Below are 13790 nucleotides of genomic sequence, written 5' to 3'. Positions count from 1 at the left end.
AAAAATTAGAACAAACATAAACTTAAACAAAAATAAATAAATTATTTAATTAAAATATGATATTTATTTGAAATATATATAACATTAATATAAATTTAATAAAAATAATTAATAAATTTTATAAATAAAACTAAGCAAATATGTATATTACACGTTGTTTGTATCTAGTATATATATATATAAAAAGATGAAAAAAAATAATAAAAACAACCTTCACACAAATAAAATCACTAAATAATAATAATAATAATAATAATAATAATATGTTATTCTTTTTGGTGTGTTGAAAATATGTGTAAGAAATTGTAAGAATAAGTATGATAATATTCAAGGAAAATAAATAAATACTAGATTTAGAGTTTTAGATTCATGTATCTTACTTATATGTGGATACAGAAGTTCCAGCTCATACAAGTTATATGCAATCTCATGAAATATAATTACTTTTTACTCCAGCAATGTTTAATTAACTTCTATATTTGAGCTTCAAACTTCAAATTGTTTTTTTTTTTGGAAAAAATATGACCTTCAAACAAATTTGTGTAAAAATAATGAATTATTGGACAGTGATTTCGCTTAAAATCACATGTAGATTTTCCTCATTTAATAATTTTTTTGGGAGTAATATATGGGGTACATGTATTTTAATTTATTTTTATTATTATTGCAACTCCTTAATTGCAATCCAAACAGGTTCACTGTTGTCCATGTAGCCAAACAGAACTATATGTACAGAGTAGTAGGTATATCAATACTTTGACTACTTGGCCTACTTTGAATTAAATGTGCAAAGACCACAGTCACTTAATGGTATTATAGGGAAACCCATGTATTAAAAAACCCTCAAATCCCATTTTGCAATTTTATTTTTATTTTATAAATGTAAAATTCTTTAATTCTTTCCCTATTTCATATAATCATAATTATTATATAATCTCCAATCATATGCAAAAATCACAACAATTTCTTTCCCACTAATAAGAATCAAACCAGATTTTTTTTACATATAATATAATATTTTTATTATTGTATGGAATTTGGCCACTATATTTATTTATGAGCATATATTACCTATAACATTTATGTCACCCTGATTAGGCCTCAACTTTTTACTAATGTAAAGTGCTTGTTGGTTGGAGGCCAATGAAAGCCTAACATTAGCATATAGTAGCACCCCAAATAAACATTACAACTTTAATTTATATGTTAGTCATTTCAACTACTCATATTATATAGTAGAAACATTCATTAAAGAAAAAGCATATATCATTATTGATTTATAATATGGATTTAATGATGGTATAATTTCTTGTACTATTTTCGCCTCAAAAAATTAAAAGATCATGTACTACTAATACTAATACTTGGGCTCATTAAGTTGCCAATTTATTTATTTTTATTTTTATTTTATACAAAAGAAATAAAATGTATATTGACCAAAGGGGTAAGCAAGCACTAAGCAAAAAAAATAGTTTCAATAGGCACTCACTAGCCAAAGAGGCTTAAGGCCAAAAATCAATCATAAAATAGTTTGACTAAAATGTCTTTATTTTTTAAAATTTTGTTTCTTTAAACGATTTTTAGTATTTATCAGAGATATATATCCCAAAAGCCATGGTCAAGTTTCCAAATAAGAAAAGAAAAATCGATAATATTTGTGTTTGGCTGGCTGTATATTCTTTTTAATGTTTGGATCTGTATATCTCTACGGAAGCCACCGTAGGGTAGAGACGGCTCTCTCTTCTCTTTCTCTTGTTTTACCCTAAATACACATGCTCATTTTTTTTTCTACTTAAAGCTTCTCCCTTTGCTATAATTTTCCCTCGAAACCTCTTCTCACTCACTCTCTCTCTTTACTCACTCTTGTATTTCTCTCAATACACTTTCTCTCTCTTAGCAACCACATTATCGCTTTCTGGGTTTTGTTCCAAAAGGAAGATGCTTATGGAAAAAAGCTTGATTCTTTGATATAGCCCATTACAAAAGGCTTCATTTTAATGATATATTTCTGGGTTTTATAGACTATCGTTGAGGAGCTCCTTCAATGGCAGATAGGTTTGACTGTGTTAACTCGAACCTTCTCTGTGAGGAGAATACCAATACTTGCTTTGATGATGATCTTGGTTGTAATAATGCCACTGATGAGCTTGGGGTATCATCTCCTTTGATGCCCCAACAACCAAAAAAAGGAATCCATGATCAAGAACCGAGTTTTGACCTTGATAGATCCAAACCTTTGATGAGTTTTCCATTACAGAGTGAAGAGATTGTCCGTACAATGGTTGTAAGGGAGAGTGAGCATCTGCCAAGAGCTGATTACCTCAAGAGACTGCGCAGTGGAGACTTGGACTTGAGCGTTAGAAGAGAAGCTCTTGATTGGATTTGGAAGGTTTGCTTTGATTAATTTTTCTCTAATGCGATTCTTTGGTTTTGGTTCTTTATTCATTAGCCATGGATTAATTTCTTCTTATAACTATTTATGATTATGTTGCATTTATGATGCAATTCAGGCTTTCCCAACTTGATTTATAGGTTTCTCTATAACTCCTTTCCTTTCCCTTCAAAACTTATCTGCTCTCACAATTTGTTGTAAGATTTATCAGAATTCTTGAATCGAATGTTTTGCTAATCAATGTCTAAATTAATAGCAGATTATTTAAGTTTTGCCATTCTATCTTTCCCATTTCATGATCTTGTCCATAGCTTAATTGGGTTCTAGAGAATCCTAGTTATGTAGCTGATAATATTTTAGAGAAAGATAGTCTTTTGATTATTGTTTTTTCCTTTTTCTGTTACTGACTGATTTTTCTCTATTGCAATGGACAGGCTCAAGCTCATTACAGTTTTGGACCCATGTGTGTCTGTCTAGCTATGAACTACTTAGACCGGTTCCTTTCACTTTATGAATTGCCTGTAAGTTTAGAAGATGAACCTGAATTTGCATCCTTTATGTCATTACATTTGTACATATAATTTCTCTTTTCTCTTGATGTTCTTAGTTTACTTGCATTTGTTGATTTAGAGAGGTAAAGCGTGGACTGTACAATTGTTAGCTGTAGCTTGTTTGTCATTAGCAGCAAAAATGGATGAGACTAAAGTGCCTCAGTCTGTGGATTTACAGGTATAGAAGTCTTACATTGTTTATTTAGATTGTTGAATTGGCAATATGGTTTTGCCTAATCTGGTTTAGATTCTCTGATATGGGGGGGAAGAATTACTGATCACTTGATTGGCAGGTTGGAGATCCCAAGTTTTTATTTGAGGCTATAACTATACAAAGAATGGAGCTTTTAGTGTTGAGCACCCTGAAATGGAGATTGCAAACTTCTACTCCCTGCTCATTCGTTGACTATTTTCTCAGCAAGATCAGTGATGATCAGTTTCCATCAATGTCATCCTTATGCCAATCAGCACAACTCATATTGGGCACAATCAGAGGTCTTTTTCTTGACCATCTGTGTTTGTGTAATGTTATGGTATTTTTATCTTGTTCCTCTTTAGGATTAATGGAGTTTGATGCAGTGCTTGGTGGGAATTGAATGCAGGAATTGACTTCTTGGAATTCAAACCTTCTGAAATTGCTGCAGCGGTGGCAATTTCTGTTTCAGGAGAAATTAAAGCGGTGGACATAGATAGGGCCATCTGCTCTTTCACACATGTACATAAGGTAAAAATAAATAAGAGAGGAAAAAAAATGGTGGCCCACTTAAAAACATGAACATGATGGACTGATTGAAATCAATACCATTTCTTTTCCTTCCCTTTTACAGGTTTTTATTTTACACGAGTTCATGAAGAGAAAAATTGTTTTATGTTTGGGTGTTTTGGTTGGTATGTTTTGCAGGGGAGAGTTTTGAAGTGTCTTGAACTGATCAAAGATTTGTCATTGATCAGTAGGTGCACCAATGGAGTGAGTGGCTCAGCCTCAGCTCCATCATCAGTTCCCCAAAGCCCAGTTGGGGTTTTGGATGCTGCTACATGCTTGAGCTACAAAAGTGATGAATTGACAGTTGGGTCATGTGCAAACTCTTCACTCAGTCTTGATATTATTAGTAGTCCAGACACCAAGAGAAGGAAATCTGGCGATGCATTATCTGATGTAGGATTCAAGTCATGAGATTTGTCAAAGTTTCTCCACTCACACCACACACCTCAATGAGTCCAAATCGGTTTTGGTTGAATGGGACTTTTTGGTGTGGTTTTGGAGGTATTCCATATACTGATGAAATATCACAGAGAGAGAAAGATAGAGAGAGAGAGAGAGAGAGAGAGAGAGAGAGAGACAAAAGGAGTGAGCAAGTTTTTTTTTTCTTTTTTAATTTAAACAAACAAAATAAATGTGGTGGAAATGACACATCAAGAGAAGGTTTTCATGGTAGGGGCATGAAATGGAAGTTTTCCCAGCTACTTTACATAAGCAGAACTCCTCTCAGCATAAGCATATGGATATTTGAAGTAGTAGTGGGGTTTGGTGATCCACAGTGAAGAACAATACCAAAAGATAAATATGCTTATTTCAGTGGGAGGAGCCAGATGAACATTTTCTCTAGTTTTGTGATTTTCTCTTTTTATCAAATAACACAGTAAACAATTTTTTTTCCTTTTTATTTTTTGGGTTAACATGGAAAATGATGATCTTATTTATATCGCAATAAAAAATATAAATTTGATAAGCTTTGGTTTGGGCTTATATTTGTGTCGAAGGGCCCGAATATAAATTATAGTTAGATTTGTGTTTGTTTTGTTATGTAGCAAAACGACGACGTTGGGGTTATTGATATGATTAAATTAATGATAATTAATAATGATTATTAGTAGGTTATGTTTGTTTAGGTTTGTGTCGGGTTGCAGTCGCTAGTCAGAGCAAGGGTGGTTTGGTTTGTCTGTATTAGTGTTTTGGGGATTGGAAACGGCCATGATGGGCCCCACTGGGCCTTATTTTAAGGCCCACAAACGATTTTGTTCTGACTGCGATTGCAATTGATTGATTTATTAGAATCAGATGGAAAGAAACAACAGTTCCAAGGCGTGAGAGAGAAAGAGAAAGAGAGAGAAATACAAACTTTGGAAATCAACATTCCCAACTCAACTCCATATGCAAACAACTTTATTATTGGTATGAATGAATTAATCATGGCTTGATTGGAATTCTTTAATCATTATTTTTACTTTTCTTTCCTTCTTCTCTATCTTTCTTTCTATGTAGTAATTGTACATTGTGAATGTAGGTTGGGAATGAAAAATAATGATTATAAGATTTTAGTCTATTATGCATGATGATTCATTATATTGTTTTTTTTAGGTATGTAAATGTCAAATAAGCAAATGCAACATATAAATATATGTACATTGAACTCATCAAGGCACATCCACCTTGAAAGCATACGAAATGTTAATGTAATTCATGACCTCATAAATATGTTTTGTGTGCGTGAGGCCAACAATAAAGATACAATGGTGTTCTTTTAGTCTACTTTTAAAAACTTCTTATTTATTGGGATTTTATTATGTTAATGTTTTACACTTAAATATGGTTGGTGGGATAAGAATAAAGTATGGTGTCACTTCCTACCCTAACCCTAACTTTATTGATATTTTTATTTTATAATTATATATATCATCACTCATAAAAAAAAACTTATTAATAATACAAATAAACAACAAAATTAATTGTAACTATAAAATAAAATAATAATAAAAAAAAACAACTCATCTGTCTTTGTTTAGAAATTAAATTAGACAAGTGTGAGAACCAGCAAACACTAGATATTCTTGTTCTGTTCCCATCCCTAGTTGTGATGCTTATTTATAATTTAAAATTATATATATGTAATTATATTTATATTTATTTTTATTTGTCACATAAAATTATTGGGAGACTCTAATGTAATAGCGTCACTTTTGACCTTGCCGGTAAGGACATCCATATTTTTGGCACATGGGGAAATTATAATAAAAATATATGACGCGTACATTGTAATTATAGTAGGCATCTCACCAATTTTCAGGAAATTCTGAATAATTTATAGTGTCGAAATCAAAGTTCAAAAAGTCTATTTTACACTCGTATTAAAAAAACAGGCACACGAACAACTGACTGTTTGAACCCTGATTTCGGTATTATAAATTATTCGAAATTTTTCAAAAAATTGGTAGGATATCTGCTATAACTATAATGTGCACTGTCATATAAAAAAATTGAGTTATAATTTCTCAATGTACCTAAAAAAGGAACGTCCCTACTAGTATGGACAAAAATAATGCCCCTATATAGAATTTCCCTAAAATTATCATTGTTTCAATAATATCTTTATTACTGTTGTCTGTATTTTCTACCAAGGACATGTGGCACCACTAAATGGGCTTCGATAACTATTCGGGTAGGTCCAACCCAACTTGGGTCAAATAAATAATAATTATCAGGAGTATGGCGAGAAGCCGAACTTGAGGCGAAAGCGTGGGCCACCATCATGACTGTGAATGACTCGTATCAACCTGGATAAAGTTTATTACGGTGAATAGCCAAGTTCAATGAATATATCCCACCATTTGAGATATGGATGGTATCCCCGGCTCCATCAGTGCATCCTGATTTGATGCACCAGGGTATATCTTGGACTTATCACCGCGAATGGATACTTACCCTTAGAAATGAACTCGAACTCTCCGTCCGGAAAGCGCAAGATGAACATGTCATCCTGCTAACGCTATCCCCGAGAAGTTCGTGTTAGGTTTTATGCCCTTATAAAACCATGTCGGACATGTAACACGATTTTATATTGTCAATAAAAGTAGTAGAAGTCATTTAGTTTGACAATCGTGTTGCTTGCTTGTTTTATTACATGATTATTGAAATAATACAAACATTTATAAAATCTCAAACATATGGATAGTTACAATTATATGGATTAGGTCACAGTGGATTATAGTTGTAATTATATTTTCAAAAGAATGAGTCATAAGATTAAGTCAGTGCATTGGATTTTCGTTGATCTGGTAATCTACAATATGATCTGCTTACACATTCGGGGTGTGATGTCTTGTCCAAGGCATTGACCAAGTAGATAAGATCAGATGTATTTGGTTACATCGAACTAGGACCGATATTGATTATTGATTGATAAATAAATATCATTGCTATCGAATCTAATCAATGTCACAACGTTGACCATAGGTTAAGTCGATCTTAATTCTGAGTGATAATATTATGCTAATTATATTATTTAAATATTTTGACTTGTTCGTTACCAGCTTACCCTACAGTCTAGCCCATACTTACATCTTGGAGATTTAGTAGTATAATTGAGTGAGAGTATTATTCATAGATATGAAATCTATAACTTCTGCATGAGAAGTGAAAAGATGATTACCTTAATTGCTTTGTTCAAAATGTTAAATGATTGAGATCTCATTTCTGTGATTAAGTTCACAGAAATATCATTTATAAGGAACTTAGTGGGAGTTAAGGGTAAAATACTGGTGAGTGGTAAACGGGTATTTTGCACCCAACTCGTTAGTAAGTCATCGATAGATGATTGACTGACTATAATGGTTATAACAATGGATAACATAATTATGGTTTGGACATTACGATCTATGAATTCAAGAGTTCAATTCCAAGTTATAGTGAAGTCACGAGGAATTAATAAGGTAGTGAAATTATTCGTAAATAAATTCATGGTAACTTGTTGGAGCTTGATTTCATGGATCCATGCTCCCCGCCTCACCTTTGAGTAAACCATCTAGAATGTCTCAATTAATTGATTTAATTATCAATTAGGATTTTTAAAGTTGACTAGGTCAATTTTGGAAAATTTACAGAGATATAAGATTTAGAGAATAAAAGAGAATCTTTGGGTAAATTTATTAATATTGATAAATTGGTGTCAATATAAATAAATAATATTAAATTAAGTTTTAAATTATAATTAATTCATTTGAATAAGGATTTAATTAATTAATTAAAATAAATAAATAAAAGGTTTTGAATTTAGGCCCAATTAAGATTTAAATTCAAAACAAAGAGATTGAGCCCAAGTCTATTTGTGGGAGCCCAAGGCCTTTATATTTTTGTTTATTATTATAATTAATTTAAATTTAAATAAAGCCCATTAAGTTGCCTATATAAGGAATATGATATCTAGGGTTTTCAAGGAAGTCAGTCTCAATTGATTCATTGGGTAAGTGAAAACCTAGACAATCTAATCTTTTCTTGGCCACTCATTCTTCTTGTTCTCTTCTAGATCTCTATCTAATGTGTTGAGAATCAGCCCACACTAGTTCTAGGTTGATCAAAGGCTTGGTGAGGAAGACTGTGTTGCTGATCTAGTTCATTCTCTTGATAATACTCTACTACAGAAAGGAATCAAGGGTTAGAAAGATTGAATGAAGGAGTTGTTCCAGTTCCGCTGCATATATGTAAGTTTCTGTACTTAGCTCTGTTTTGTATCAATTTCATAGGAGCATGTTCTGGGAATTGACATGTTTGTTTGATAATATGTAAATTGCATGAAAATAAACAAAGATCCTGTAATATGTATATCCTACAAATCGCCAGTTGGTCTCCTCAACAAACCTATAAAAGGGGTGCGTACAAAAAGCACTATATTCTTAGGGATTGACACTCCCACTACTTTAACACATCCTATCCCCCAAATCCCCATTACGGCTCACGCACGCCAGTCAGTGTCAACGAACAAAAGACAACTAGAGCGTTCAACTAGACTTGGGCCGGCCCAATGGGCTTTAGATTTAACATATTGAAACAACACTTTATACTTGTATCAAGCTTCGTTAGAGAGTTAATTGTAATTACATCCCTATTGGACCCAGATTAGTCCGACCCAAAGTACATGGCCACCTATAAATAGGGCCCTCAGTTCACTGTAGAAGGGATCCAATTTTTCATGCATGCAAAAACGCTGCTGAACTTACTATTCAAACTATCCATTGTTGAGACTCAAAGCTGAATACTACTGACTCGTGGACTAAAGCTTATTAACTCCTCAACCACGTAAAAATCCTAGTCTCATTAGTTTATTTCCTTTCTCGCTAGTTCTCATTCTTAATATATTTTAAGTTTTCGAAAAATATGGTAAACATTTTGGTCATTTCATTGAGAGCTAGGAGAAATTTTGAACTACTCTTTGTCATCTACAAAGATGGTGAATACCAGAAACACTGTGTTTGATCCCGCTCAGAAACAGCGGCAACAAGACAATGAAGAACCATTGCAAAACCCGCAACTCTCTCCGGATCGACGGGACCTGGCTGTTGAGGACCTATCTTATGACGGGCCCTTACCTGATGACCCCTAGAAATTTGAAGAGGGTGGCGACTATGAAGAAGAGTACTATGAAGAAGACAGAGAGGGATATGAGGACCGCGAGGCTAAGAATCCCATAGACCGTGATATAAATGATGGGGAAGATGATCGAGGGGATTCAGAAGTGGTTCATCTGAGACAACAGGTCCTCAATCAGGGAGGAAAGATGGCAGAACAACAAGAAACCACTCGTCAAATGCAAGAGACACTTTTGGCTCTTCAAGTATTCATTGCCGCTCAATTCTTCACTATGGATCTCGTAGTAGTCCCTCCTGCGGGAGCCCATCCAGTTGTCCCACCTCTGGGGAACGATGCTTAAAACCATCCCGGAGACGGCCCTTCGTACCTTGTTCAAGATAAAGGGAAAGGCAAATTAGCTGACCCTATAAAGAAAACAAACCCGAAGAAGAAGTTTCCTATGGCTCCTTCTGCTCCAAAGACCAGAGTAAACCCCAAAAATTTCCCTAGGAAAGACTGGGTGAGTCCCGTTCCAGACCGAAATCACTTGAGCAATCCGCAAGGGAAACAATCGCAGGGTAACAGGCCCTGGAATGCTATGAGGCGGTATTCCCAGGGGAAAAAGGTCTCACCTAGTGCATCCGTGAACAAGGGTCATGGAGGATATAAGGATAGGGGGCTATAAGCTATAAGTTCAAGAGATGACACCTCCCACGTGGACTTACGTGATGGCCTCAACACCAGAAATAAGCAATCCTGTAGAGAAAAGGTTCGCCCTTGAGGAGGCAACCTAAGAAATGATATAAATTATAAGAGAAGAGAGAGAGCTCCCGATTGATGATAGAATGGCTAGAAAATTCATGGAGCAGCTGACCGATCTTATGAAGGTAACAGACTGCCTTGTCCGAAAACAAGACGGTGGGGGGTCCGATTCAGGAAGATAAAGAGAAAGAGCCCTGTGAAAAACATATTTTGGATGTGGTATTACCCAAAGGGTTTTAAATGCCAGATATTACCGCTTACATGAGGAATACAGATCCAAGAGATCATCTATCCCACTACAATCGCCTGATAATTGTGGCCCAAGTCTGTGACAACGGCAAGTGCCTATGTTTTTCCATCACCTTGGCCAGATCCACTGAAGAATGGTGGAAAAGGCTCAAGACAGGATGAATCCAATCTTGGTTCGGATTACAATCAACCTTCCGTAAATAATTTGTGGCCACTAGAAAATTCGGCATGGAGGTCAGTGAACTGGCCAATATCAAGCAACATCCCACTGAGATTCTCAGGGCTTATATCCAGCGCTTCATGGCAAAAGCCTAAAAAACAAAGGTGGACGATGGGCAGCGCCTCGTAGCCCTTCAGTCCGAGATCAGAGCAGGATCCTTTCTCTGGGATGACATGCAGCGAAAGAAAGTGGACACTTTGGAAGAGTTTATAAGAAGGGCTTAGGGCTTCATCAACTGAGAAGAAGCCCGAATTTAGGTTTTTGGATGGTCTCTGACTCCATCGGCACCAACACAATCTATTCCGGGATATGGAACGCAATACCCGGCCAACTCTTATCCAGCACCACCGGTGATGTTGGGAGCCTCAGGACCTCCTGGTCCGCAGTTCATGGCCCCGACTGTCTATGCGCCCGCTTCGTCAGGATATGCTCCGATATCTTTAGCATTTTTCTATAGATACGGAGTGGCACCAACCAGATACAATGCTGCTACCGAAGCAATTCAATAGTCCCAGACAGAAGTAGCAGAGGCGAGCATAACTCACTCCATAGGGAAGCGTCCCAGTAAGAATAAAAGTTGGACCGAGTCCACAAATAAGGGAAAGAGGGGGTACGAGCCCTAGTATATGGAATACACCAACTTGGTAGATACTCGAGATAATATCTACCTCACAACAGGCAATGTAGTTCATTACCGCAAACCAAACCCCATGTTTAAAGGGGGAAAGAATCAAAGGGACTCGAACAAGAGATGCGCCTATCACAAGGACATAGGCCACACAACCGAAGAATGTCGTCAGTTGAAGGACGAAATTGAGAACCTCATTAAGTTGGGACACCTCCACCAATGGGTGAGGATGCCGATTGGAATTCCGGGACAACCTTTGGCTCCTGGACAGTCTTTTATCTCGGAAGCGCAAGGGCAGATCAGACCTCCTCAGGGAGGATATGCGGCAGGATAGGGAAAACAGGCCCCTCAGGGGGCCCCAATAGTACGACCTCCTGGAGGCCCGCTAGCTCCTGGACCTAGAGCGTTGTATCAACTGAGAACCGCACCACCTCCAGTAGATGGCCACGTAGCCACCATATCTAGAGGCTTGCATCTAGGTGGAGCATCCAGGAATGAACAAAAGAGATACATCTACGAACTTGATCACGATGGTGAGATGTATGCTCTGGTCCAAACCCCGGCCCAACATCCAAAGTTGATGAATCTGCCAATAACCTTCATAGAGGAAGATGCCCAGAATGTTCATTTCCCGCATCACGACCCCTTGGTCATTGACACACAAATTTCCAACAAAAGAGTATCCTAAGTGTTGGTGGACAATGGAAGTTCTGTTAATGTCTTATTTACTCCGGCCTTTACAACAATCGGCATGACAGAGGTGGATCTAGCATCGTTCCCAACTCAGATATACGGTTTTAATGAGGATTCGTTGTTCCCAATGGGCAAGATACAACTCTTGGTTACATTAGGAGGTGACACTCAAAGCACTTTCAAGTACTACACGTTTGTGGTAGTAGATTGTCCCACTGCGTACAACGTGATTTTCGGACGCCCCGCTTTGGTTGATTTCGGAGCCATCACATCCATCTACCACTTACGTTTGAAGTTCTCGCGTGACAACAACGAAGTGGGGACAATACGGGGAGATCAGAAAAGAGCCCGGAAATGCTACCATGTGTTCGCCAGACCAATCTTCATGGTTGGTGAAGAGCCCTTAGATATAGTGGATGTTGCTCCTGTGCCACAGCCACAGCCAGCCCATGTGGTGGTTCGGGAGGATGATGAATTATACCCCATAATAAAGGCAGACAGAACACTAGAACCGATGGAGGAAATAGAGGAGGTGTGTATCAGTGACACTGATCCAACCAGAGTAATACGGGTAGGGAGGAATTTGAATCCTGACGTCAGAGCTACCATAGTCGCCCGGGTAAAAGTAAATCAAGATGTTTTGGCTTGGTCCCACGCAGACATAACCAGGATTGACTGTAACATCATATGTCATGCTTTGAACATCGACGAGAACGCAACCCCATTCTGACAAAAGCGAAGGCCTTTAGATCCAGTACAGTCAGAAGCTCTAAAACAAGAAATTGAAAAGTTGTCCTTGATCAATTTCATCCGGGAAGCATTATATCTGGTATGGCTGGCAAACCCGGTGTTGGCTCCAAAACCAAGCAGAACATGGAGGACCTACATTGATTTCACCGACCTCAAAAAAGCATGTTTGAAAGATTGTTTCCCGCTGCCCCAGATCGACCAAATGGTGGGTGCCACTTCTGGATATGAGTTGCTAAGCTTCATGGACGCCTACTCCGGCTACAATCAAATTCCATGCATGTAGCAGACTAGAAACACACTAGCTTCTAGACAGACAAGGGTGTGTACTGTTACATTGTCATGCCCTTTGAGTTGAAGAATGCCAGAGCCACCTACCAGAGATTGGTTAATAGGATGTTAAAAAATTTGCTCGGGAAGAATATGGAAGTATACATAGAAGACATGTTGGTTAAGTCCAAGACCTCAGCCTAGCAAGCAGACGACTTGGCTGAAGCGTTCGCAATTATCCGAAAGTATGAGATTAAGATAAATCCAAAAAAATGCACCTTTGGAGTGGCATCAGGGAAGTTTCTTGGCTTTACCGTAAGCTCCAGAGGGATAGAGGCCAACCCATAAAAGATCAGGGTTCGATCGACATGCCATCACCACAAAAGCACAAAGATGTTCAAAGTTTGACTTGGAGAATAACCGCTTTAAGCCGCTTCGTGTCAAAGTCCACTGGCAAGTGCATCCCATTCTTCAACATACTTTGCGAGAATAAGAAGTTTGAATGGACAGGCGGATGTGAAAAGGCTTTCCAAAAACTTAAGGCACACTTGACACATGCACCAATCTTGTCGAAGCCGGTGGATGGGGAACCATTGTACCTATACTTGGCTGTGTCAAAACATGCCATAAGTGCGCCTTAGTGCAAGAAGAGGGAAATGTCCAACTCCCGGTCTATTATGTAAGCAAAAGGTTGTTGGGCGCGGATTCAAGGTACCCACTGATCGAGAAGCTGACATTTTGCTTGTTGAATGCTCTAGGAAGTTGAGACCTTACTTTCAGGCTCATGCCATTAAGGTACTAACGAACCATCCCCTCCGACAAGTATTTTAGAAACCGGAGTCATCAGGGAAACTTTTGAAGTTGGCTATGGAGTCGAGCCAATTCGACATCGCCTACATTCTCAGAGTCTCCATCAAGGGTCCTGGGCAACTTCATCG

The 13790-nt window shown here is 37.3% G+C and overlaps 1 protein-coding gene across 1 annotated transcript; it reads left to right on the top strand.

Moving 5' to 3' along the window:
• The first annotated feature begins 1660 nt into the window (after nucleotides 1–1660).
• LOC133806063 (cyclin-D4-2-like) lies at nucleotides 1661–4690 on the top strand. The gene is made up of 6 exons (XM_062244200.1): nucleotides 1661–2389; nucleotides 2827–2913; nucleotides 3023–3121; nucleotides 3237–3438; nucleotides 3546–3667; nucleotides 3845–4690. The coding sequence occupies exons 1-6, from the start codon at nucleotides 2045–2047 to the stop codon at nucleotides 4115–4117; spliced, it is 1128 nt and encodes a 375-aa protein (XP_062100184.1). The 5' UTR covers nucleotides 1661–2044; the 3' UTR covers nucleotides 4118–4690.
• The last annotated feature ends 9100 nt before the right edge of the window (nucleotides 4691–13790 follow it).

This window comes from Humulus lupulus, chromosome 1 (genome assembly GCF_963169125.1).
Source record: "Humulus lupulus chromosome 1, drHumLupu1.1, whole genome shotgun sequence".
Classification (NCBI taxonomy): domain Eukaryota; kingdom Viridiplantae; phylum Streptophyta; class Magnoliopsida; order Rosales; family Cannabaceae; genus Humulus; species Humulus lupulus.
Note: the sequence above shows the minus strand (reverse complement) of the source record. Positions and strands in the feature narration are given on the sequence as shown.